The sequence below is a fragment of the Peromyscus leucopus genome, chromosome 7, assembly GCF_004664715.2.
Source record: "Peromyscus leucopus breed LL Stock chromosome 7, UCI_PerLeu_2.1, whole genome shotgun sequence".
In the NCBI taxonomy this organism is placed as follows: domain Eukaryota; kingdom Metazoa; phylum Chordata; class Mammalia; order Rodentia; family Cricetidae; genus Peromyscus; species Peromyscus leucopus.
The window spans coordinates 6,519,823-6,544,965 of NC_051069.1; the positions used below are offsets into that span (position 1 = coordinate 6,519,823).

Here is a 25,143-nt window from a genome sequence, read left to right on the forward strand (position 1 = left end):
ACATTTGTCTCCAGCTAAGGAAGACAGCTTCAGTATCTCCATTAAGATCCTCAAAGAGGCCTTTAATCCCAGCACTCGGGAGGCAGAGGCAGGTGGATCTCTGTGAGTTCAAGGCCAGCCTGGTCTACAAAGCGAGTTCCAGGAAAGGCGCAAAGCTACACAGAGAAACCCTGTCTCGAAAAACCAAAAAAAAAAAAAAAAAAAAAAAAAAAAAGATCCTCAAAGAGGAGCTGGAGAGATGGCTAAGTGGTGAAGAGCACTGGCTGCTCTTCCAGAGGACCTGGATTCAATTCCCAGAACTCACATGGCAGCTCACAGCTGTCTATAACTCCAGTTCCAAGGGATCTAACACCCTCACACAGACATACATGCTGGCTAAACACCAATGCACATGAAATTAGAGAGAGAGAGAGAGAGAGAGAGAGAGAGAGAGAGAGAGAATCAATAGAAGCCAACCATTTCCTGTAGATCCAGCTCATGTCCACAGAGCATGGCAGAGCCAACCAATAAGTATTGTCTGTGATTCCCCCAAGACACAGAGCTTAGCAAGCCACAGAAATAAAGGGAACTTTTCATCATCACCCTCAAACCAGAGGTGGGGAAACTGAGGTCAGGTCCAAGTGAAGAACTTGCCCCTTGCCCAGGCATTGGCAGATCCAGGACCAAAAAATCTCCTGTCAGGTAGCCCAGTTCACGTTCCTTCCCATCCAGCCTCATGTTTCCTATAACTCTTACTTGGCGCCTTACATGGGGAAGGGCTGGCAGCCACGACAGGAGAAAGCCAAGTACACATTACATCATTGAGGCAGGTAGCCAAGAAGGAAGTAGAGACCATTCTTCCCTCCCACCCACAGGTAGCCCAGTTCCAGGAAACCAAATGAATAGAGAGAGGCCCAAACCTCACTCAGAAAAACCTACCAACTGCATGGGCAGGGGCAGCCACAAGGCAGTGGGCCCATCCTTACTTCACCATGCTCAGCAGCACCCGACCTCTGCTGGTTTCCACCCAGATGACTGGAATGTACATATTGCATGGCTTCTATCAGTGTTACCGGCATTGTACAGACCAGAAACACGAGGCTTAGAGAATTACATTGACCAAGACAGTCTGTCGCACCTGAAATTAAAATCAGGTTATCTAAGGGCAGTGTTCTTTGGGAATTTAGCCTATGGAGAGCATTCAGCAGGACCCAATAAGCCAGGCATCCTCTAGCAAGAACCACCTATGACAACTAGATGGTCTGGACGCGATGGACAATTATATGGATATTCAAATGATAGACCCCAGGAAGGACATCTTTGTGCTGGCGAGACGGCTCAAGAGCTAAAGCCTTGCTACCAAGCCTCATGACCTGAGTTTGAGCCCTAGGACCTGGCATGAAGATAGAACTAACTCCTACAAGTTGTCCTCAGACACCTGCCTGTGCCAGTGGGGTGTGTGTGTGTGTGTGTGTGTGTGTGTGTGTGTGTGTGCGTGCGCGCGCCCCAACCCTCCCTGCTGAACTATTGGCTACTGATGGATTCTGGGGGAGGAACAGTCATTGCCTTTAGTAGTATACCAAACACAGAGCCCACCAGATGCCAATGGGCGGCGCGAAACCTGTGGTCACAGAGAGGGCCTGGGTGAAAATCAAGGAGTCACAAAACAGAAGAACGCCTGTGGGAAAGGAATTCATAGGGGTACGGAGGTGACCAGCGTAGACGAGGTGAAAGAGGGCTGCGGGGTGAGAGCCTTTGCAGTGCGTTCCACACATGTCTGAAACTGTCAAAGAACAAACTTCATCGACAAAAAAACACAAGAGAGAAAATAAAATGACGTTTCCTGTGTCGTTTCAGCAGAGAGCAAATGAGACAGTTACACAGTCACACTCCCTAACAAACACGGCGGTGCCCGCCCATGATCCAGTCAACGGTCACCTGGAGGACAGGACACCAAGGGCCTTACCATGGCCAGAGGAGGAAAGGGGCCAGCCCCCACTTGCAGTCTGTGAACCTCGTCTTTGTCTGAAGGAAGTTGGGCAGCATTTTGCAGTCACCACTGATCTGTCTTTGATAGGAGGCTCTCCTTCTATGCCTATCTCCACGGACACCACGAAGTTCTCTGGTGACATACAGCATTCCTCTCCTCACTTGACTTTGAGCACCTTGGACAGAGCCCATAAGTGTCCCTCCTTGAACTCTGGCACCTAACAGTATTTGATGCATGGTAGGTTTGTAATGTGTATTTTCTTTTTTTTTAAGTTTAATGCGTGCGTGCGTGCGTGCGTGCGTGCGTGCGTGTGTGTGTGTGTGTGTGTGTAAGTTTATGTGCAGGTGCCCATGGAGTCCAGAAGAGGGCATAGGATGCCCTGGAACTGGAGTTCATGCAGTTATAAGGTCCTGGGATGCAGGTCCTGGGCACTCAAGCTGGGTTCCCTGCAAGAGCAGTAAGTGCTCCTAACCACTGAGCCATCTCTCCGGCGTTGTCTCCTGGGGTGTGTTGTTTTCGGGATAGAACTGTGCTAGATTCTCTTTGTCTCTTGCCTCCTTCTTGAGCATTACTCATAAACCAATGCACTTGGCACAGCCTCCTAGATCAGCATTCCTGTCCCCCACCCACACCCCAGCCCACTCCCACATTCCCCAGCCCACTTTCCTAGAGCACTGGCATCATCACGTCTTCTCTGCTCAATGCTATGCTCCCCTTCCCATCAAGCCTGAGCTCCCTGGCTGGGCCCCAGCAGCCTTTCACCACCTGGCTCCAGTCCACCTGCCCAATTGTACTCTGGCTTCCCACTAGGCACAATACGGCATACTCATTTCCACCTCGGGGCTTCTGCTAGTCCCGATTGCCTACCCTGGGAGAGCTTCTTATCCAAGTCCTCCTCCTGCTTCAAGTTGCAACTCCTCCTGCGAGCCTTTCTGATCATGCCAACTCCCAAGGATCGTCACCTCTGATGATCCTGCAGTTGAGTACACCTAATCATCTTTTCACGTCCTTTCTTTCTTGTGTACTTTGCTGAATATCTGTCCCTCACCCCCAAACTAGATTAATCTACTTAAGGGAGGGGCAATGTCTAACACTTCATTTGTGATCTACCACGCCTGCCATAAGAGGCACAATGGAAAGCTCCAGACTTAGTAACAGTTAGGACTGAAAACTACTTGAAACAGTTATGGTGAGAAATGGCAAAAATTAGGGCTGGAGAAATGGCTCGATGATTAAGAACATATACTGCTCTAGCAGAGGACCTGACTTCAGTTCCCAGAACCCACGTCAAGTGGCCACAACTGCCTGTAACGCCAGCTCCGGAGGATCTGACATGCTCTTCCGACCTCCAAGGGCACCTACATTTGTGTGTAAACACACACACACACACACACACACACACACACACACACACACACACGAGAGGGCATGCACATACACGCTCACATGCACACTAAATAAATCTTAGAAAGAGATAGCAAGGGGGCCTGGAGAGATGGCTCAGCCGTCAGGAGCACTGGCTGCTCTGCCCAAGGACCAGGTTCAAATCCCAGCACCCACATGGAAGCTCACAACTGTCTGCAACTCCAATTCCAGGGGGATTCAACACCCTCACACAGACATGCAGGCAAAACAACAGCACATAGAAAAGAAATTTTTTTAAAAAAAGAGAGAGATGACAAAAATGTGTTCTCAAGGTCAGACGCAGCTGGCACAGCTGGGGCACAGGTAGCAAGGTTTGGAAAAAGATGCAGAACTTCAAGCTTATGTCACTGGAGCCTTAAGTGAGTTCTCCCCAGCACCAGATGGTAGAAATCAGTGCCTCTCAAAGTGTGGCTCCAGACCAGGGCACCATTTGTTAGAAATAAAAATAAAATAGGTCAGTACCTATTAAACCAGAAACTTAGGGTGGTTCTTGTGTCCACCCAAGTTTGAGAAACACTCAACAGGACTCTTTTGAATAGTGGAATAAGGGGTTTCTTCGATTCCGTGACTGCCTGTGGGTGGGATTTCTAACGCACGCCTTTCCGCTTAGCACAATTCCTAAGGCTAAGGAAACGGTGATAATCACAAGTTACTGAGGACCCAGTGCTTTGGCAGTTTTCCTAATGACAGTTTTCAGGAACATGAGAAAACTAAATCTTTGAGACGTGAGCATAGACTTTCTTGGTCCTTTCAGTGTGGTGAGGCTCCCCGTTTGTCTCAGTCCTGAATGATATCATCACTCACTGGCCCCAAAAGAACACTTTGGTCAGCGAAGCTGCTCTTGATTTCAGAGTTTACACTTTAATTGCTGAGTCCCCGCAGAGAGTTTTAATCTCTAATTTGTCTGTCTACCTCCCCTTGAGAAAACACTGGGCCAGTCTGCGGGCATCTCATCATTCCTCAGGACCTGCCCCAGGGCCACAGACTGGTAGGGTGGGTTGTATGTGAGTTGTATGCCCAGCTTTCCATAAGCTTCCTGGTAAACTGTTGATACATGTCCTGACCACATCAGAAAAGGGTTCAGAGAGAGGCTGGCAGTCCCTGGGGAGAATCTGTGGGGCACAGCACCCTCATATGGAGGTGAACAACTCACACTATAGTCTTGGGGTACAAAGGCTTGGGGCCTACCTGACAGAGGGTCCTGCTTGTAGCAGGCACTGAATCTACTATACCCTCCCGATGAGCCAGTGGGCAGAGTACGGTAACAGATGCCACCATATATAAACGCATTCTCAGGATAAATGGGGCAGATGGCCGTGGAGAAAACACAGGCAGAGAGGGCTGGCTGTAATTGGGGCTTGCACTCCCAGATGCTGAACTGCAGACAAGTCACCTACCCTGCCTGCAATCCTTGCCTCCCCCACAAATTAGAAAGCCAAGATGACCTTCTAAACTGGACATGGCAGCACATGCCCGTAATCCCAGCACCTGGGAGGGCCATGAGTTTGAGGCCTGCCTGGGCTACATAGCAAGACCCATTTGGAAAAAGCAAAACAAAACAAAAAGTTAAAACATAAACATTGGAGTGTTGAGGAGAAAAACAATTCTCCAGCCCTGCAGACACTCAAGTTGATATTGTTGATGGAAACACTCTGCCCAAGGCAGCAGCAATCAGCCACCAAGTGTCTACTGTGCCCTTGAAATGGAGATGGCATGGACGAAGAACTAACCTAACTTTCAATTATTTTAATCATTCTACTATTAATTTTAAATCTCTATGAACAGTCTCTGCTACCACACTGCACAGCAGAATTCTAGATAAATTCATGGGATATTAACAAAAAGTTCTGGAGGACTCTCTATCCACACAGTAAGTGATAAAGATAAAATTAACTGCTCTTCCCACTTGAAGATGCTTTCATCTATATGGCAGAAATGTTGAAGGCTCTGAATTAGTCCCAGGAAAGATTTTTGTTGGTTTGTTTTGTTTTGCTTTTGTTTTTGGAGGCAGGGTTTCTCCGTGTAGCCCTGGCTGTCCTGGAACTCACTCTATAGACTAGGGTGGCCTCAAACTCAGAGAGATGCACCTGCCTTTGCCTCCCGAGGGCTGGGATTAAAGGCGTGCGCCACCGCTCAACAAGAGCCCTTTTTGCTGGGTGCTCAGCCTAGCCTTTCCATCAACCACTCAATGTGAGGAACTAGGAGTCTGTCCTCTCCAGCCACAATGACCTTGACCTCTTAGTGATCCAGTTCCTCTTGTAAACTGCAAGCGGCCACTCTGACTTCCTCACACAGGACAAACTGCAAAGCTGTACTAGAAGGAGCTTCATAAGCACCCAAAAACACACAACACTGTGGGAGCCATTGCCCAAACCCTCTGGACGATGCCCATTAAGCCCTGGAGGGTTGGGGAGAGGATTACCACACTGTGGCTGGGGCCAACAGAAAGGGAGATTAATCCAAACATCCACTGATTAATCATACATTCAGTTCAATATTCTAGGTCTCATAATTCAGGAAATGAGATAGATGGACCAGCTGGCGATTTCGCTTTCCCGATTTTGACAGGTACACCCATAAAGAGGGTGACGCAGGTGTTCATCTTGTTATACGGGTGAATCCTCACCGTCTAGAACCATACGTGGTGGGTGATAGGAGAGATACATGACATATGAAGATGTTCATTTCTATAACAACCTAAAAGTCTGTCAACAGATGCCCTACATAGCTGTTAAAAAGAATGGGATACACACATATGTATACACAAATACATAATGATCTTGAAAAGTGTATTAAAAAGTCAAAGCTTGGCCATAGTGGTGCACGCCTTTAATCCCAGCAATCAGGAGGCAGAGTCAGGTGGATCTCTGAGTTTGAAACTAGCTTGGTCTACAGAGTGAGTTCTAGGACAGCTGGAACTAAACAGTGAGACCCTGTCTCAGATACATGATAGATAGATAGATAGATAGATAGATAGATAGATAGATAGATAGATAGACAGACAGACAGACAGACAGACAGACATATAATCAAGTTGTTGGACTGGAATGTTGGCTCTGCAGGTAAGAGCCCTTGATACTTTTGCAGAGGACCCACGTTCAGTTCCCAGCACCCACGTAGTGGTCACAACCATCTGTAACTCCAGTTCCAGGAGTTCTGACATCCTCTTCCAGCCTCCATGGGCACCAGGTACACACATGGTACATGTACGTGCATACAGGCAAACACACACATAAAATAAAAATAAATCAGTTTTTTTTAAAGACAGGGTCTCACTATGGAGCCCTAGCTAATAGTCTTGAACTTTACTACATAGAATAGGCTAGTCTCAAATCACCTGCCTCTGCCTCCAAAGTACTGAGATCAAAAGTATGTATCATCATGCCTGGCCAATGAACAAACCTTTTTTTAAGAAATAATAAAATTGGGAAACAATATTCTGATACCATCTGTGTGTAGTCTGGTCCCATCTGTTTTTTAAATGCAGAATATGCATATGTATGGTTACATAAGCATGGATTTGTGATAGGCCATGAAGAAGCCATGATACTTCTGAGGAAGGTACTAGAAAGGTCCAGGAGGACAATGAGATGAAACTTTTAAATGCACTATTGTTTTAGTAACTAGTTTCCAACTATAAAAGTTAAACATAGCCAGGCATGGCAGTTCCTGCCTCCCAATTCCTGCACCCAGAAGGCCGAAGCAAGGGGACCAGTGTGAGTTGGACACCATCTGGACTATAGAATGAGACCCTGTCTGGAAAAAGGGAGTTAAACATGATCATGTTAAAAAAAATTCTTGGCCAGGCAGTGGTGGTGCATGCCTTTAATGCCAGCACTCTGAAGACAGACAGGTAAATATCTGTGAGTTGGAGGCCAGCCTGATCTACAGAGCTAGTTCCAGGACAGCCAGAGTTACACAGAGAAACCCTGTCTCGAAAAAACAAAACAAAAAAATCCTCTCTGTAACACTGCATAATAATAAATATATTTATAGAGGAAATGATAGAGAAAATATACTCTAACTGGAAAAAATGGATATAAAGTCTATCTTCAGTATGATCATAACATCTGATAAACGATTTACAGAAACAACTGGGGATGGGGACAGGGCTCAGCAGCTAAGGTACTCGCAGTCCAAACATGAGGACCCTGACTCAGATCCCTAGCACCCACATAAAAAGCCAGGTATGATGACCCCTTCTATAACCCCAGCACTGGGAGGCAAAGACAGGAAGGTCCCAGGGGCTCACTAACCAGCCAGTCTGGCTAATTGGTAAGCTCCAGATCCAATGAGAGACCCTGTCTCAAAAAATTAGATAATAAAGCAATAGAGGAAGGTACTCCAATGTCAACCTCTCGCCTCTGCACATGCACACATAGGCATAAGCACCTCTGCACATGTGAACACACCCCTGTGCTCATGTGCACACACACACACACACAGAGACACAGAGAGAGGAGAGAAGAGAGAACTAGGACTGTCCCTGTCAGTCTGGTCCCCATAAGGAGGCTGAGATCCCTACCACACCTGGCCGGCCCCCAGACAGTCCACAAGGTGGCAACCAAGTCATTAAGAGCTGATTCTCCATTCTGCAGCCAGAGTGCGGCAGCTGTCACAACAACATTTCAAATGTCCTGTAAAGTGACAGGCTCCAGCTCTCTCTTCCTGCTGGGATTGGGGGTGGGGGTGGGGCACTCTGCCAATACCTTTACAGCAGGCCTACGACTTGGCCCCTTGTCGCTGAGATTTAAGGCTGGGAGGCTGAAGGAGCCGGAAGGCACTATGTGAATCTGGGTAAGAGCCCAAGAGCTAACCACTTAAACTACATGAGGCGCCTTTAAGAGTCAGTAATTGGGCAGAAAAGTGAAACCAGACGAAAGACTTCCAAGCAACCGGGAGGTTTCTGATTACATTCTGTGCCATCCTATGGAAGCAAAAGCTGCAGGGAAACAGGCGGACTAAATCTAAGTAAGAGTGAGATGCCTCGAAATAAGAAGGCAGGGGCTGAGGAGATGCTGGTGGGTAAAGTGCTTCTCGTACAAGCAAATGACCTGGTTTGGATCCGCAGGACCCATATAAAGCCAGGCATGGCGCCGCTCATCTGCAACACTAGCATGGGGATGGGGGGGTTGCAGACAGGCAGATCCCAGGAGCTCACTGCCCAGGCAATCTAGCCAAAACTGCAAGCTCCAGGTTCAGTAAAGCACCTTGTCTCAAAAACTAAAAAGAAGGGGCTGGCGAGATGGCTCAGTGGTTAACAGAACTTACTGCTCTTGCAGAGGACCTGGGTTCGGTTCCCAGCACCCACATGGTAGCTCACAACTGTCTGTAACTCCACTTCCAGTGGATCTTCTGGCCTCTACAGGTACGTGATACACATATGCATGCAAGCAAAACATCCATACATATAAAATAAAAACAAATAGCTGGGCGGTGGTGACTCACACCTTTAATCCCAGCACTTGGGAAGCAGAAGCAGGTGGATCTCTGTGAGTTTGAGGCCAGGCTGGTCTCCAGAGTGAGTTCCAGCCAAGGCTGTTATACAGAGAAACCTTGTCTCAAAAACCAAATAAAATAGAGACAGATAAATCTTTTTAAAAATAAAGTGGAAAGTGATAGAAGAAGACCCCGACTCTGACTTCTAGCCTCCACACACATGCACATTATGGATATGTATGTATACACACAACTATCCACATACCCATATGCCACACAAACAAAAATAAATAATAATGATTATGATAATTTAAAGGTAAGAAGAGGCCTGGAGATATAGCTCCGTGGTGAAGGTACTTATCTAGCATTCAGCCCTCAGTATTGCAATACACTAAAGGGCGGAGGTGCTAGGCGAATAAAAAAAAGCCAAACAAAACAAAACACTTGAAAATAGAGAACCTTCAGGCCCACTCAATGCAGGGTAGGGGGAGGACCATGCCTGGTCCTAAACCTAGCCAACTACTAGCGAGGGCATCGATCTTAGAGTATAACCTACTATTGCCACTTTACTAGGCCAGCATAATTCCTAACTGCATCCTAAAACTTATCCTTATACCCACAGGTAAGTGTGGCTCTCGTCCTGCATAAAAGCTTTCCCTCGCTGGGCAGCAGATGAAGACCATCACAGAAACCGCAACTGGTCACAATGCAGAGGCCAACTGGCTGTGGGGTGCCCAGCCCCAGTGGACACATCTACAACCTAACTCCTGCCCCTAAGGCTCGGGAAACCCGCAGAAGAGAAAATGGAGCCAAGGACTAGGAAGTCCTCTGCTGTGAGATTATGTCTCCTAGAAGTGACAGGGAGGCTTCACCCATGATACCTCAACAATATGGCTGTCTAAACAAGACCTGAACGATGACAGCACTGATACACATGCTAACAAGGAAGTGGGAAACCAACGAGTCCTGAGCCTAGACAAACACACAAGTGATGGCTGCTAAGAGAAGGAGAATTAGACTCTCTTCCAGAGACGAGCCCTTACTTGGCTATCCAACAGAAAGTATTCAGCTGTGGAATATCACACACACACACACACACACACACCAATAATAAGCAAAGAAAAAGAGGCCATCAAAGGGAATAGGAGGGCACAGGAGGGGCTGAAGGGAGGAAAGGGAAGGGGGAGTGATGTAATTATATTTTAATTTTATTTTTCCCCCGCCCCCGCCCTCCATATATTTTAATTTTAAAAATAAGTCAACAACAAGGGACTGGAGGACAAGTTCATGACAGAGCATGTGCTTGGCCCTTGGCTGGGTTTAATTCCCAACATCAAATATGCCCACCCACTACTGCAAGACACACATGCGCAATAACATTTATTGACGGAGAATAAAAGAAGCTAAGGGCTCGAAAATCTCTGAGACAGCATCTAGCCCAACTCACACACTGACAGAGAAAGCGCGGAGGCCCAGATAAGAATATCTTTCTTCTAAAATGACCACAAACCCAAGAAGAGGGTATTATTAAGTGACCAGAGTTATAGGTTTCCTGCGGTGACGGGAAAGCAAGCTGGATTTAAGAAATTATGGACTCTGGGAGAACACAGCTGGCTACCCATTACATGGAAGCCACGGGGAAGCAAGGGCTCAATCCTGCAAAGTGGTCCAGCCTCACATGAATAAATCAGGAAGCCATTGTGAGCAAGACTGACACTGTCTGCTTCAGGACAAATTAGTCGGTTCCCTGAGCAAATGAGGGAGCCACCCACCTTCCCTGGGTGTGGCTGAGGGGCCAGGTCCAGAAGGCGTGGCTGTGCAGTCCCTGTGGAGGTCACAGGAGTCGAGCAGTTTTTTGTTTGTTGTTTTTAATTTGGTTTTGGTCTCCAGCCTCCAGGATGGCCTCAATGGACCCCAGGGAACCTGATCCATGGGGGTGGGGCTGGCAGGGACACCGCTCTAACAGAACAACGGCTCCTTCCTGCAGTTTGCTTTTTAGGAATACTACTTATAGAGGCAGTATTAGTATTGGGGCCTATCTTTGTTAGGGTTTTCATTGCTGTGATGAAACACCATGATCAAAAGCAACTTGGGGGGGAAAGGCTTTATTTCACTTACATTTCCATTTCTCAATTCATCACATCGACAGTAGTTGAGGCAGAAACCTGAAGGCAAGGAGCTGATGCAGACACAGCCTGTGGAGGAGGGTGCTTACTAGCTTGCTCCTCATGGATTGCTCAGCCCAGGGATGGCACCACCCACAATAGGCTGGGCCCTCCCCCACCAGTCACTAATTAAGAAAATGCCCTACAGGCCTGGGTACAGCCGGATCTTATAGAGGCAGTTTCTCAATTAGGCTCCCTCCTGTCAGATAATTATATCTTGTGGCAAGCTGACATGAAACTTAGCCAACACAGGACCAGAGTTGGGGAGTCACTGTCTGTGACCCTCCTGTGGTCATAAGGAAAACATTCACATTGGTCCAGGCCCTGACATTCTCTGACATGAGCCTTTGGAGAACTGAAGGCTGTTAGGATAATCACAGAATGATCAGGCTGAAAGGGACCTTCAAGGACATCTCACAGTCCAGTGCTCTGGATTTCCAAAGAAAGAAATAGAAACTAAGGAGACTGGTAACACATTCAAAGTCACCTTGGAAATTTAGGAACAGAGATGAGATGAGATAAAAAGTCCTCCTTAGGTAACTACATGAGCCGTGTATGTTGGCCTTCAATTCTAGCATTCAGGAGGCAGAGGTAGGCAGGTCTCTGGGAGTTCAAGGCCATCCTGGTCTACACAGCAAATTCTAGGTCAATCAGAGCTACATAGTGAGACCTTGTCTCAAAACAAATACATGCATTCATACATACATAAATATTTTTTTTAAGTAGAAGAGGGACTGGGTGGGAAGAGGAAGGGGATCAGAAGATATGAAAGGGGAACAGGTGAGGGTAATGAAAGAGAAATATGAGACAAATACATAATATATCCATATATGACTGACATAATAAAACCTATTGTTATGTATGAGTAACATATGCCAATAAACACTAATAGATAGATAGATAGATAGATAGATAGATAGATAGATAGATAAGTAAATGCTTTCTTAGGCCAGATGAGCACTCAAGGAGGCAACAGCTATTTCTCAAAAGCTATGTCCAAGATGTCACAGGGAAGCTTATATCTCAGCAGAGAAACAGGAACTGGGCCCTCAGGTAAGCTAATACCATTAAATAAAAATAACATATGACCCAGTTCAGGGAAGAGAGGTAAATTACCAAGCACAATGAGCAGGCAGCCGACAGGCACACAGTAAGTCTCAGTCCTAACGGGCTGGAAACAGGACAGAGCAGGGACCTGACAGAAGAACAGACTTTTGCAGAGTGACACACAGGTAAAGCAGCAGGATGGGGGGGGAGGGGAGTTGGTGGTCAGAGACAGGTGCCAATGTCAGTCTGGCAGCACAACAAACCGCCCGGCTGACCTGGAACCCTGCAAGGCCAACGATATGCTCTTGCCTGCCAGTACCACAAAGAAAAAAGGCAGCATGTTCAAGGTAGGAATTACCACCTTGAAGTACAAGAGCAGCGAATCCTCGGGCTCTGTGGGCGCTTTCTACAAGGCCCACCATTAGTGAGGAACAGGGAGCCAAGACCTACGTGACCAAGAGGCCTGGGAGGGGGCAGGGGGCAGAGCAGCTGATATGAGTATGGGGAGACCCAGTGAGTACAGGGTCTCCAAAGGTCTTGGACTTAATGAGGAAAGGGTAGACAGATGTAGTGGGCTGGACTCCTAAAAGATGTCCAGTGTCCTACCCCTAGGAAATGTGAATGTGGCCAGATTTGGTAAGTCTTCTTAGATGAAACTAACGTGAGGATCTTGAAATGAGGCCAATCCTGAGTTACCTAGGTGAGGCCAATGACAGTGAAGCAGGAGGAGGGTAGACCAGAGAGCAGGACCCTCAGACACAGGGGGGAAAAGGTGTGAAGAACATTAAAGACTCATCAGGCTCCATGAGTCAGGAAGGTACGAAATGGGCTCCCAGTGAGGGAGAACCAACCCTGACAAGACCTTGATTTCAGATTTCCGACAACTAGGAGGAATAGATTCCCATGGCTTTAAAGCACCCAGCTGATGATCATCTGTTACAGCAACCTCTGGAAACTCATACAGCAAAGAAAAGGGGCTCAGAGATCCTTCAGGGTTCACTGTGCCCAGGGAATCTGGCTGCTGAGGACGTTAGGCCAACCAGATACAGAGGTCATACAAAGGGATGATCCCCTCACCCCAACACACACTCCTTTCTCTCAGACATTAGATTCTCTGCCAGAGCCATGGCCCAATCCACATACCGGAGCCTCAGTCACACCTGACCCTTTTTCACTTTGAGCTTCCAGAAGACACTGGCGTCATCCTTCTCTATCCGGTAACTCGAGGCTCATCATCATAGAGAGGTGATGTGGTTCAGCAAAAAGTGTTCTGGATTTGTAGTCAACGGTTCCCAATTTTAAGCCTAGACTGACTTAGAGTGTGAGCCGCACCTCTTCTGTGGAGCAAGGTCAATGGCTGTTACTTCACAGCCCATCTGACTATCAGATATAGCACGCGCAAAATGCCCAGTGTATGTCTTCTATACAGCAGGCACACAGTAAGTGCTGGCAATTGTTATTGTCGTGATTTACATCCTAGCAAAAGTATTCTGCAGCTGTGGCTGGAGTCCTCTTGCTCTCAATGCTATGGTGAACATTAGGAGTTCCCCAGCCTGGCTCATCGCCAGGGTACTCACTCACTAGACACTGGACACTGTTCTAGTTTGCTTTTCCATTGCTGTGATAAACACAATGACTAAGAGCAACTTGGGAGAGGAAAGGGTCTATTTCACCTTACATTTCCAGGCCACAGTCCATCACTGATGGACATCAGTCAGGGCAGGAACTCAGGGCAGGAACTCAGGGCAGGAACTCAGGGCAGGAACTCAAGGCAGGAACCGGAAGCAGAGACCACGGAGGACCAAGCCAACTGCTTGCTGGCTCACTCACTGGCTTGTGCTCAGCTAGTTTTCTCAGACAACTGAGAGTCAGCTGCCTAGAGACGGTGCTGCCCACAGTGGACTGGACCCTCCCAGATTAATCATCAAGTCAGCCTCTTACAGGCAACGAGCGCCTCAAACCCATCCGATGGAGGCCACTCCTCAGATAAGGCTCCCTCTTCCCAGGTGACTCTAGGTTGTGTCGAGTTGGCAATAAAAACAGCCAGCACAGGCACCTACTGTGTTCACTCCCGTTTGCCTTCAAGTCCCTTCTTCCCCAGTCACTCGCTGTGATCTCAGCTCCTAAGTGCCTCCTATACGTGTTTGTTTTGTGAATGATGAATTAATAATATTGAGTCACTCGAAGACAGTATTTGCCTCCTCTGTAAAATGGAGCTAATACTTAACCTCTCCACCTCCCCGCTCCATGGGGAAAACGAACACTAAGCAGCATCAGCATCCGCCACAGAAGGTCTTGGAGAACAAAGCACCACCCTGGTCCCACACTGTTGGTCCTCCTAGCCTGGCCCAGTCAGTGACTTATCACACCTGCCTGTGTGCAGAGGGCTCCCATCCTGGAACCTGAAAAGGCCAGCACCTCAAAAAGAACATAAAGCGTCCCGCCTTGCTTCTGATCTTGGCAGAAAGTGTGACTCAACTGTGACACTGTTCTTCCCTAGGTGTGCAGCTGGGTCCCTTAATGTCTCTGAGGCTTTCTAGAGATGCAGAAGAAAGAACTGAAGGAGACGGTGTTTGTGAACATGTTCTGTCAGTTTTACAGCTCCAACCAAAGGCGGGTTCTCCCTCCCAACAATCACCACTGGGTAAAAGCCAGAACCGAGGTGTGTACCTCAAAGAGAATTCAGACACCACGGCTCCTTTCTGTTTTTGCAACTTTGAAACCTTCCCAACATCAAATTACAAACTGCTTTGCTGGGAAACCAAAGATATTCTAGCCACAGCTCAAAATATCCTGACCACGGGATAAGCCGTTTTTATGAGTATGGGTAGGTTCTAATCAACTTAGCCACTTAGGTTAAAACAAACAAACAAACATTCCAGCCCTTCTCCCCCGAAACACAGATCCTTCCTCCTAAGAAAATGAACTAAGTGGAAACTGGCTTTAAGTGATAAGAGCCGGCTCTGAGGCACCCTGGGAAGACAGGCCCTTATCTGGGGACAAGCACTTTCCACTTAAAGTGTGCAGACAGGAGATTTCTCAGGGTAGGTCCCCCACTCTGAGACAGGTCCTGTGGAACCAGAGTCAATGACTTCCTCCGACTCAGACACAGGCTCTAACAATGCAGCTCAAAAGCTGAGCAATCTTAAGACCCCTTTACTGGTTTATTCAACCAGAAACAAGGAAGGCCAACCAACCACCTTCTCCGCACCCTAGAGCCTGGAGGGAGCTCCCTACACTCCAGCTCCCTGCTCCCAAACAAAGGGCCTCCTCATCCTACAAATAGTCAGCAAATGAAGGACCTCCAGGTTAGCCAAAAGGTAGTTCAAAGGAGGCTCTCTATCCCATGGTCTTGTAGGCCCACAGTCTGGACCAACCGGCCTCTTAGGGTTGTCTGTCCCACAGCTGAGGGCTGACACACCCAGCCCTGGGTGCAGGTGCCACACATCTGCAGCCCATCCACATCTTACAACTGAGGCTGCCTCTTCCTCCACGGTCCTCAATCCAGATGGGGTCTGTACACACTCATTTGCTAGCTCAGGCTCCCTTCAGGCTTCTGTTCTGGTACAGAACTATGAAGCACATGAGAAGCAGCCTGGCCTGGTAGAAGGTGCAAATGCTAGGTCGTCCTCTGACCAGTTCTGACCAGAACTGACTGCCTGGCCCAGGTACCTCCTCCCTAGAAGGTAGCCTGAGCCTATGTGAGAGCCAAAGTTACACTTTAAGTTTTAATTACTATGCCTTGAGAAACAAAAATGCCTCTGATCTGCAAGCCCCTTTCCCAAGGACAGATAGTCCCTGAAATGCTGGAGGCTACTGTTTACGGGAGATAACAAGCCACATGTTTTCCCTTGCCGAAACAGTTTGTTTGACCCATCTGCATCAAGTGTGCTTGATCACATGTGGGCAGGGGGTTCACAGGCAGGAAATGCATCAGGATGTATGCTTTCCCGTGACTGGATGTAGGCTGGAGGTAAGTCAGGATGTATACTCTCGGCCCTTGATTGGACCTGATGGGAAATAGTTAAGCTGCTGCAATCAGTAACTTGGGGTCATCTTCTGGAAACGATGGACCTGACTAGAGCTCATCCACCTGGCCAGTATTTAATTAAAACTTGCTTGAGATTTGGTTTTTAAATTGTAGTAGTGGTCTTATTCTTGACCTGTGGGATTAACACCTATTCTATAAAATTTCTGTGGGGTTACTAATAGCACACAAGGCTCCTGGAATAATGCTAAGGCCTAGTTAATGAGAATTATTCTAATGTTACCCCAGCCCTAACCCTCACCCGAGTGCATCAGTTTCTATGTCCTGGGCCCTCCTCCAAACCCGGCTCCTCCCACCTCTAGCTCTCAAGTGTGCCCTGTCCCCAGCTCTGCCCAGCCCCATGCCCTGATGGAGGGAGAGGCCTAGCAACCAGGAAGTACTCGAAGCAACTGAATGACTATTGACATAGAAAATGCAGTCCTGAAACCTGACATGGTTGGAATTCTTCTCCCTACCACATTCCACTTTTATGGTTACAGAGCAGCAGGTAAACACACTACAATCGGGTTCTGTTACACAGACTTTGTTTTGGACAGCTGCGGTGCCACTGTGCAAGATGCAAAGGTACCTGGATGACGCCGAAAGCTCCTTCAGACTCTTTGGGAGAAAAAAATGCTAGCTAGCTATCTACCTATCTATCTACTTATCTATCTATCTATCTATCTATCTATCTATCTATCTATCTATTTTTTGGATTTTCAAGACAGAGTTTCTCTGTGTAGCCCTGACTGTCCTGGAACTCATTTTATAGACCAGACTGGCCTTGAACTCAAAAATCCACCTGCCTCTGCCTCCCGAGTGCTGGGATTAAAGGCATGCGCCACCACTGCCCGGCTTGTATTGTTTTTCTATGTGACATTGATTTTAAAACAAATGTGTCAGAGAGCTATCCAACCATTGACTGTGCATGGAAGGCTTTCGTGTTCTTTTCCGTGCTCTCCACTCCTAAACCTCCCCGTGGTGTAACTCCATCTTACGTTATCAGGGTGGGTGGGTGAGCCTCTCCTCTCCGAATGAGTTGATGCCGTCATCTCTCCTTTCCACATTCACACCACAGAGTCAATATTTACCACGTTGCTAAAACAGGCACTGGTCACAGACACGGTGCCAAGTCACCTTGTCTAATCACACCAGCCGCAGCAGTCTTGGTGGCACCCGCAGGCTTTACTGTACCACGGGCCACCGCACCAGGGGGAGTGAGGCAGGCCTTCTCTGAGCAGGCGGCTGCTGGCCAGCAAGGATGCTTCTCATGAGCAGGATGTGAGAGGAGTGACGGGGAGCACTTCAAAGATGGAGAGACTAACCAGGTTTGATCGTGCCCTCAGGAGGCAGAGGCAGGTGGTGGGCTAGTGTGAGTTCAAGGCCACTATGGTCTACAGAGTAAGATCTTGGAGAGAGACAGAGACAGAAATAGAGAGAGAGAGACAGAGACAGAGAGACTCCTTGAAGGAAAAGGGCCTGCCTGTGCACAAACAGCCCAGAACCAAAGCCAGGACTCTTCTGCTCCTCTGTTAATGCTCTCCGTTGTCTTATTTCGTTGAACACATCAACATGGAGAGGCAGCTGAGAAGGGAAAGGAATAAAACTCATCAGAGGCAGAACTTAGGCCAAGTTCTCTGAGAGAATCCATTTCTCTCAAGGGTCTCCGCAGCATGGCCTGCTCTCTTGCAGTATTGACTCAGGTGGTACCCATGGCACCCTCAGTTCTCTTGCTGACGTTAAGTCATATTTTTTTAGGTTTTTTTTTTACATGTATTTATTTATCGTGTGTGGTTTTACACATCTCACGGCACACACGTTGAAGTCAGAAGCTAACTCTCAGGAGCTGGTTCTCTCCTTCCACCACATGGGTCCTGAGGACTGAACTCAGGTTGTCAGGATCAACAGTTAGGGCCTTTAACCACTGTGCCACCTAGGCAGCCCCTCACTCATATTTGTATTGTGCCCTAATGATGGAACAATGCCTCCCCAAGGCAACACCAGTCTGCCCATCTCTCCTGAAAGACCGTCAAGAGATACATCCATTGGCTAATCCAAGGAAGTCCACGGACTAGAGGGAAATACCTATAGAAAGGAAAAGCAGGAAGAGGATGGTTTGGGGGGTCCTCCATCAAGAGGGCTCTGGAATAAAGTCCTTTTCTCAAGGATGCCTTGGGAAGCAAAAGGAGCAGTTAAAAGGGAAAAGAAAGGTGACTTTTTGTGACACCAAATACACATAATGTTTCTGTGAAGAGGCCAAGTAGTGGAAACAGGAACCTCCAGTGAGGAGACTTGTGTTCAGATCCTACCTCTGCCACCGAATGACATATGACCCAAAGAAGAAGTGTAAACTGGTACCTGAACCAAGTTCTTCATTCTAAGTCTATGGCTGATGGCCCAGAGGCCACAGCTGACTCTTTCTATTCTTCTAATCCTTGGATGGCCCCCAGAAAGCCAAAACTCCAGCCAGTCTGGAGTTTCTACAGCAATAGGGTTTCTCTTCATCTTCCTGTTCAGATACAGAGAGTAGGCCCTGCCAACAAGGGGAGGTCCCTAGTATCTCCCTGAGAGAAGGCGCTTCCAGCTGGGTCCAAAGAACATGGCTCCCCCTAGGGTTAAAGAAACAAGTCAGGACAAGGGTCACCAGGTCCACACCAGTGCAAAAAGATGTTGCAATGCGGGATGACCCTGGGACACTACAAAGCGCACAAGTAAATATTCTAAGTAGCCACTGGGATGTCAAACAGTGTCACATGCCTGTTCCTTGGCTCTGTCCCCTCCAGACAAGAAAACAATAAAGACTGTAGAACAAGGCCTTGATGAAATGCCACTCAGGATGCATGTCTACCTTCTCCATGGTACAGACACAAATGCATAGCCCTCAGGAGCTCAGCAGTGGCCAGACACAGCCTGTGACCGTGCGTATTGAACACCCACTGTAGACGGATCCAGCTACCAGCTAGAAGTACCAAGGACACTAAGAAAACTAACACTTGGCCCTGTCTTCAAAGGGCTCACAGTCTGGCTTGGACTGCAGACTGCGCTGCAGAAAACCTGCTGCTTAGAGCAGTGATGTATGAAACACAAACTCTAAGAGCTGTGAATGCGGCTTGGAAGAGGAGCCCATGGAAAGGTCTCAGAGGAAAAGGATGGATTTCTACAGGATCTAAAGGCTGAGAGGAATTAGAAAGAAGATAAGATGAGGAATAAGATCAGAGGACCAGAAGAAAAAGAACAATTCATTAAAAGCTTCGGGCAGGCCAGGTGACGATGGCGCACGCCTTTAATCCCAGCACTTGGAAGGCAGAGGCAGGCAGATCTCTGTGAGTTTGAGGCCAGCCTGGTCTACAGAGCAAGATCCAGGACAGGCACCAAAGCTACACAGAGAAACCCTGCCGTGAAAAACCAAGAGGAAAAAAAAAAGCGTCAGGCAGAGCAGCTAGCCTGAGAGGAACTATTATTATTTATTTTTACTTATGTCTATGAGCATTATGACTACATGTATGTGTATGCACCACTTGCATAGTGCCTTTGGAGGCCAGAAGAGGGTATCAGATCCCCTGGAACTGGATTACAGACAGTTGTGGCCACCATGTGGGTGCTGGGAATCGAACCAGGTCCACTTAGTGTAAGAGCAGGAAGTGCTCTTACCGGCTGAGCCAGCTCCCCAGCTAGAGATGGGCTTTGAAACCTCTTTCTGCAGGAATCATTTCAGATTTGCGTTCATGAGCTTCTGTTGACATGTAGCCTTATCTCCACTCCCTCCGACCTCTTCTCCAGGCAGAGACTGGGTCATTGTGCCTCTGCTTCCTTATCTGTCAGATGGGCACAATGACTTCCTACTGTCCACTAGCCCCACATAGGGAAAATCAAGAACACAGGCAGCAAGAGAGGAAAAACTGCTCAGTCCAGCTCTTCAAAACGACTTGGCTACCTTTACAGGACAAAGGTGTTGGGCGCTTCACACTTACCAAGCTACGCCCTTTAAATCTGAGGCAGGAACAGGAAAAGGTGCTGCTTTGAAAGCTCCTCAAAACAACTATCTATCACATGCTAATGGAGGCATGGGATGCCATTGTTTGGGATCAGAGTTAGCTGTTCTGTTTGGTTTTGTTGTTATTATGGGGGGGGAGGGGAGAGAGAGAGAGAGAGAGAGAGAGAGAGAGAGAGAGAGAGAGAGAGAGAAGTCAATACTGAGCTGTGTTCCTCAGGGGCCATGCATCCACCTTGCCTGGCAAGTACTGTCCTGACTGCACTCTCTCCTTAGCCTGAGAGCTGACTTTCTTTTAGGGAAAAATTTCAAAGTACCTTTGAATCTACAAAAGTCGTCACTGGGTATGGTGGCCTATGCCTGTAATCTCAGTTTGCAGGAGACACAGGCAGGAGAATCACGAACTTAAGGCCTGCCTGGGTTATACTGTGAGACCCTGCCTCAAAAAGAAAAGATCTAGTCAGGTGGTGATAGAACACGTCTTTAATCCCAGCACTCGGGAGGCAGAGGCAGGCAGATCTCTGTGAGTGTGAGGCCAGTCTGGTCTACAGAGTGAGTTTCCAGGATAGCCAAGACTATACAGAGAAACCCTGTTTCAAAAAAAGAGAAGAAAAAAAAAAAAAAAGATCCAGTATCCCTCATGGAGAGATTGGTAACAGAGTTCAATTGCCTAAATGTGAAGGGAAGGGCCATCTGTGTCCTTGGGTGGTAAGTACAAGACATGCTTGCAGCATCATGGCAGTAGGTACAGTCACCTGAGCAGAGGTGTCTGTACCCATCTGAAGCCATTTCCCTGTCTGTGAAGAAATTCCTCTCAGTACCTCCAATCACAGCATGAAACTCAGTTGGCCCTGCAGCTAACTCAGAGATGAAGAGCAGATTCAAATTTGGGCCTTGTTCCCTGCCTGAGTTGGGTCACAGAGAATGGGTAGCCTTGTCTCCAAGAAGGTGGTCCCTCCAGCTCTGAGAGCATGACTGTGGAGGAAGAAGGACTCCCTGGGAGCCTTGGAAGGGCTAGGTCAGGCAACAGGACTTCCTGGTGCCATGGGATAGAATGTTCTTTTAAAAAAAAAGAGATTTATTTATTTATTTATTTATTTATTTATTTATTTATTTATTTTGTCTTTTGAGACAGGGTTTCTCTGTGTAGCTTTGGGCCTTTCCTGGGACTCACTTGGTAGCCCAGGCTGGCCTTGAACTCATAGAGATCCGCCTGGCTCTGCCTCCCGAGTACTGGATAAAGCGTGCGCCACCACGCCGGCGAGAGATTTATTTTTATTGTATGTGTATATATGAATACCTGCATGCATATGTGTGCACCATGTGCATGTCTGATAACATGTGGAAGCCAGAAGGTGTCTGATCCCTTGGAACTAGAGTTAAAGGCAGTTAGTTACTTGTAAGTCACTGTGTGGGTACTGGGACTCAAATTCAGAGTAACAGTACTCTTAACTGCTGAACACACACACACACACACACACACACACACACACACACACACACCGCAGCTGCCTTTATTTATAAGGGTCTCACTATGTAGCCCTGCTTGGCTTGAAACTCACCATGTAAAGATTTGCCTGCCCCTGCCTCCCAAATGCTGGGATTAAAGGCATGTGCCAGTGGTCCAGGACTGTTCCTTTTGATTTGGACACTGGATGTTAAAGGACAGGGATCTCAAAAAGATGGAAAACATAGAGGACTCCTATTGCACATGTGGTGTTTTAACAGCCCTGTGAATTAACGACCATCTCAGGACAAATAAACACAGCCTATAAGAGAGCCAAGCTGAGCCGGGATCTTATGTGGACTTGGTGACTCCAGCGCTCAAGAGTAGAGCTGCTAGGATGGGCCCTTTGGGCTCTGGCCCTGGGCTGTCCTCTGGCTTGGGTCCTAGCTGCTCTCACCCGGTACCCCAGTTCTCTCCGCCCAGGCACCTCCAAGGTGGTAGGAATACCACACTACCCAGAACCACATTGATCATGGTCTCCTCTCCGCCTGCACTCACCCCAACGTGCTAAGCATAAATGACCTAAAGACAGAAGGTCACTTGGTCCACTCCAGGCCCTGTGCCCAGCCTACTAGAGTTCAGCAGCTCAGAACTCCAGAACAGGGTACCAGAGCCTCAGGTTGGTTACTGTCATAGGGGTATGACAAGAAGCTATCTCAGCCATGGATTGGACCAGGACAAGGGGACTCTCAGCAGATACCCAGTAACCTACCAAAGGCACTGATCAATCTTCTTCCTTGCTCTCTGAGGGTCACAGGCGGGAAGAAAAGGCTAGGCAACTCAGTACCTTAAAGGGGGCACAGGACCAGAATCAGGAGTCATTGGCAAATCCCAGCTCTGACTCCTGGTGGCTAGCTGGTTAAGTTCTCTAAGTCTGTTTCTCAACTATAAAAACCGGAAGAACTCACAGCACCCCAGAGGGCTGGCTGCAGGATTAAGGCAGGCCAGGGGGCCCTCGTCCTAGTGCAGAGTGAGGTCTAGAGAGGACAGTTCCTGGTGCTCACACCCTTCCCTTCTCCCCGTCTCGGGCACTCTCTGAGAACGGCAGGGTTCACCTGGGTGTACAGGCTGTTCCGAAATGAGGCTTCTTTGAGCCCTGACTGCCCGGGGGCCCTGTATGGGCAGTGAGAGGGACAGCAGAGCAGGGGACCGGGGGCCTCCGCTCACCCCTCTTCCCCTTCCCCTTTCACTGAGACCTGTTTGTACCCCAGTTCCTTCCCCTCCTTGGCCGTCCACTTTAACGAGTTCTGCTGTGTCAACAGTCAGCGCTCTTGAAGGGGAACAGGAGCAGGCATATTTTTCTCAGCAAAGGGCCAGATGGTAAATATTTGAGGCACTGGGGACCAAAAGGCAAAATCCACATGATTATCTGGCTATTATATAACACGGAAGAAAGCAAGATTTCTGTAAGTTTTTAAGTGATTGCAATTTGACATATACTAAGTAACTAAGGACTTTTTAAAGGATATGGGTCCCCAGATGGAAGTGGGGGTACAGGTAACATTTTTCTTGCTTAAGGTTCTAGGCTGGAGCCTCCCCACCATCAAACCCACTGGAACAGTTCACTTGTAAAACCTGTGCTAGCTGGGCACGGCGGCCGGCGCACACCTTTAATCCCAGCGTACACAAGGCAGAGGCAGGGAGACCTCTGTGAGTTCTAGGCTGGCCTGGTCTAGAGCCAGAGTTACAAAGTGAAAGACTTCGTCAAACACAAAAATAATTACATTAAAATTTAAAAAAAAACAGCTGCAGGCCTGTCACACAGAGGCCCATTCAGATCCTTCAAGCAGGGCTGCAGTTTTCTGGCCCCTGGACTAGACAACGTGGAATAAAGTGCTTAGGTTTGAGAGGCTGTCCAAGTTGACACTGGGCCTGGGTGATGTAAAGAGGCAGGAGGCTGTGGCTGTCCCTCTCGAGAAGGCCCTGGATGCTGCCACCTGCACTGCTTGTCCTTTAGAACCCTGGGTGACTCGCTGCAGGTGAGTTGATGGGGAGCCTGGGGGGGGGGGCCACTCTGGTTTCCCAGCAAGGGGGAGAATAAGAGCTTCCCCTGGTTTCCTTTCAAAAGCATGCCTACCTCAAGCGCCCACTCTCCCAACAGCACTCTGTCCAAACGTTTCCAGGCAGAACTGTCCAAGCTGCTCATACAAGCAGAGACAAAGAAGCAGAGTGAGTGAGCGAGCGAGCGAGCGAGCGCCCTGGGCTCCCAGGGACCACCTCCCATCTATGCGGAGCGTCCCTAGTCCTCCAGCCAGCCAGTGGAGTGCCCTGCTTTCATCAGCGTGAAACAGGAGGATAGCATGTGCCCTACCTACCTTGCTATGGCTAGAACTTCGCATTAACCACGCAAACGTAACAAAATGAAACAGAAACACTACGGGGGGGGGGGGGGGGGAGTAAAGAAACAAAGACAATAAAGTTTAAGATTAAGGGGAAGTAAACAGGACTTTAACTACTTGACATTCCCAGTGGAAAAATCTTAGTGTACCTTCACAAAACTCTTTTACTATTACACACACACACACACACACACACACACGCACACGCACACGCACACCAATGTGTGAGTGTTGGCAAAGTCACAGGGAGATGTGAGACACTGCACTCACCTCAGTATTTCTCCTTTCAGCCTTTAAGCAAGTCAGGCATAACTCTTGCCTTGGTTTGCCACCTCTGGGCACACACCCAACAGAAACAATGCCAAGAGAGGACACTAAACAAGTGAGTTCACAGAAACACTCCCGCTTTTAGCATTTAAAAAAAAAAAAGACACGTTCATTGAGAATGTTTATATAGGAAAATAACATGAAGTGAACTGATCTATACTTAATTTTTTAAAGGCTAGTATTTAAAAATACCAGTGTCACACAAGGCAAACAATACATCGGGAACTGTTGGAGAGTAAAGATGACTAGAGGGCAGTGACCGTGAGGTGCCGCACACCATCCTGTACTGGGTCCTAAAGTAGGGAGGAAAACGACAAGGAACACTAACGGGGGTGACAGGCCCTCAGTTGGTAGAGTGCCTGCCTAGCACGCACAAAGCCCTGGGTTCCATCCCCCGCACCACGTCTTGGAATCCCACCACTTAGGAAGCAATAGCAGCAGAAAGATCAGAAAGTCAGTCATCCTCAGCTACAATAGCAAGTTCAAGGCTAGCCTGGGATATCTGAGATTCTATACCAAGGGGGAGAAAAACAGAAAGCCCGCTAGCGGGAGAGTCAGGCACAGCGACATGGGCCTGTCATCCCGGTCCCCAGAAGACAGAGGCAGGATCGCCAGTTTGAGACCAGCCTGGGTTATACAGCAAATCATAGGCTAGCTTAGGCTACATAGTGAGATACTCCATCAACATCCCTACCGAAACACAAATAGAAGTGATGATATAATTAGGATAAAATTAACTGCTGATAGTATTAAATGTTCTGGTGACTCATGAAAGAGAATGTCGATGTCCTTGGGAAGTACATGATGAAGTATCACGGGATGGAGAGGCATTATGTCTGCAACCCCTCTCAAATGGCTCAAAAACAATGATGGACAGAAATGTATACACCCATAGACTCCGGAAAAA

General features: G+C 48.0%; 1 protein-coding gene across 3 annotated transcripts in view; it reads right to left on the reverse strand.

The window, feature by feature from the left end:
• Dapk2 (death associated protein kinase 2) overlaps nucleotides 1–25,143 on the reverse strand; it is a 127,088-nt gene that overhangs the window by 86,329 nt on the left and 15,616 nt on the right. The window contains exon 1 of one of the 3 annotated variants that reach the window (XM_037207395.1): nucleotides 919–974. The exons of 1 other annotated variant lie outside the window; for it this stretch is intronic. In XM_037207395.1, the coding sequence (XP_037063290.1) occupies nucleotides 919–959 (41 nt within the window). In that variant the 5' untranslated portion in view covers nucleotides 960–974. Of the gene's footprint in view, nucleotides 1–918; nucleotides 1,015–25,143 lie in introns of those variants that run through there. One more of the 3 variants, XM_037207393.1, reaches the window with a different exon arrangement.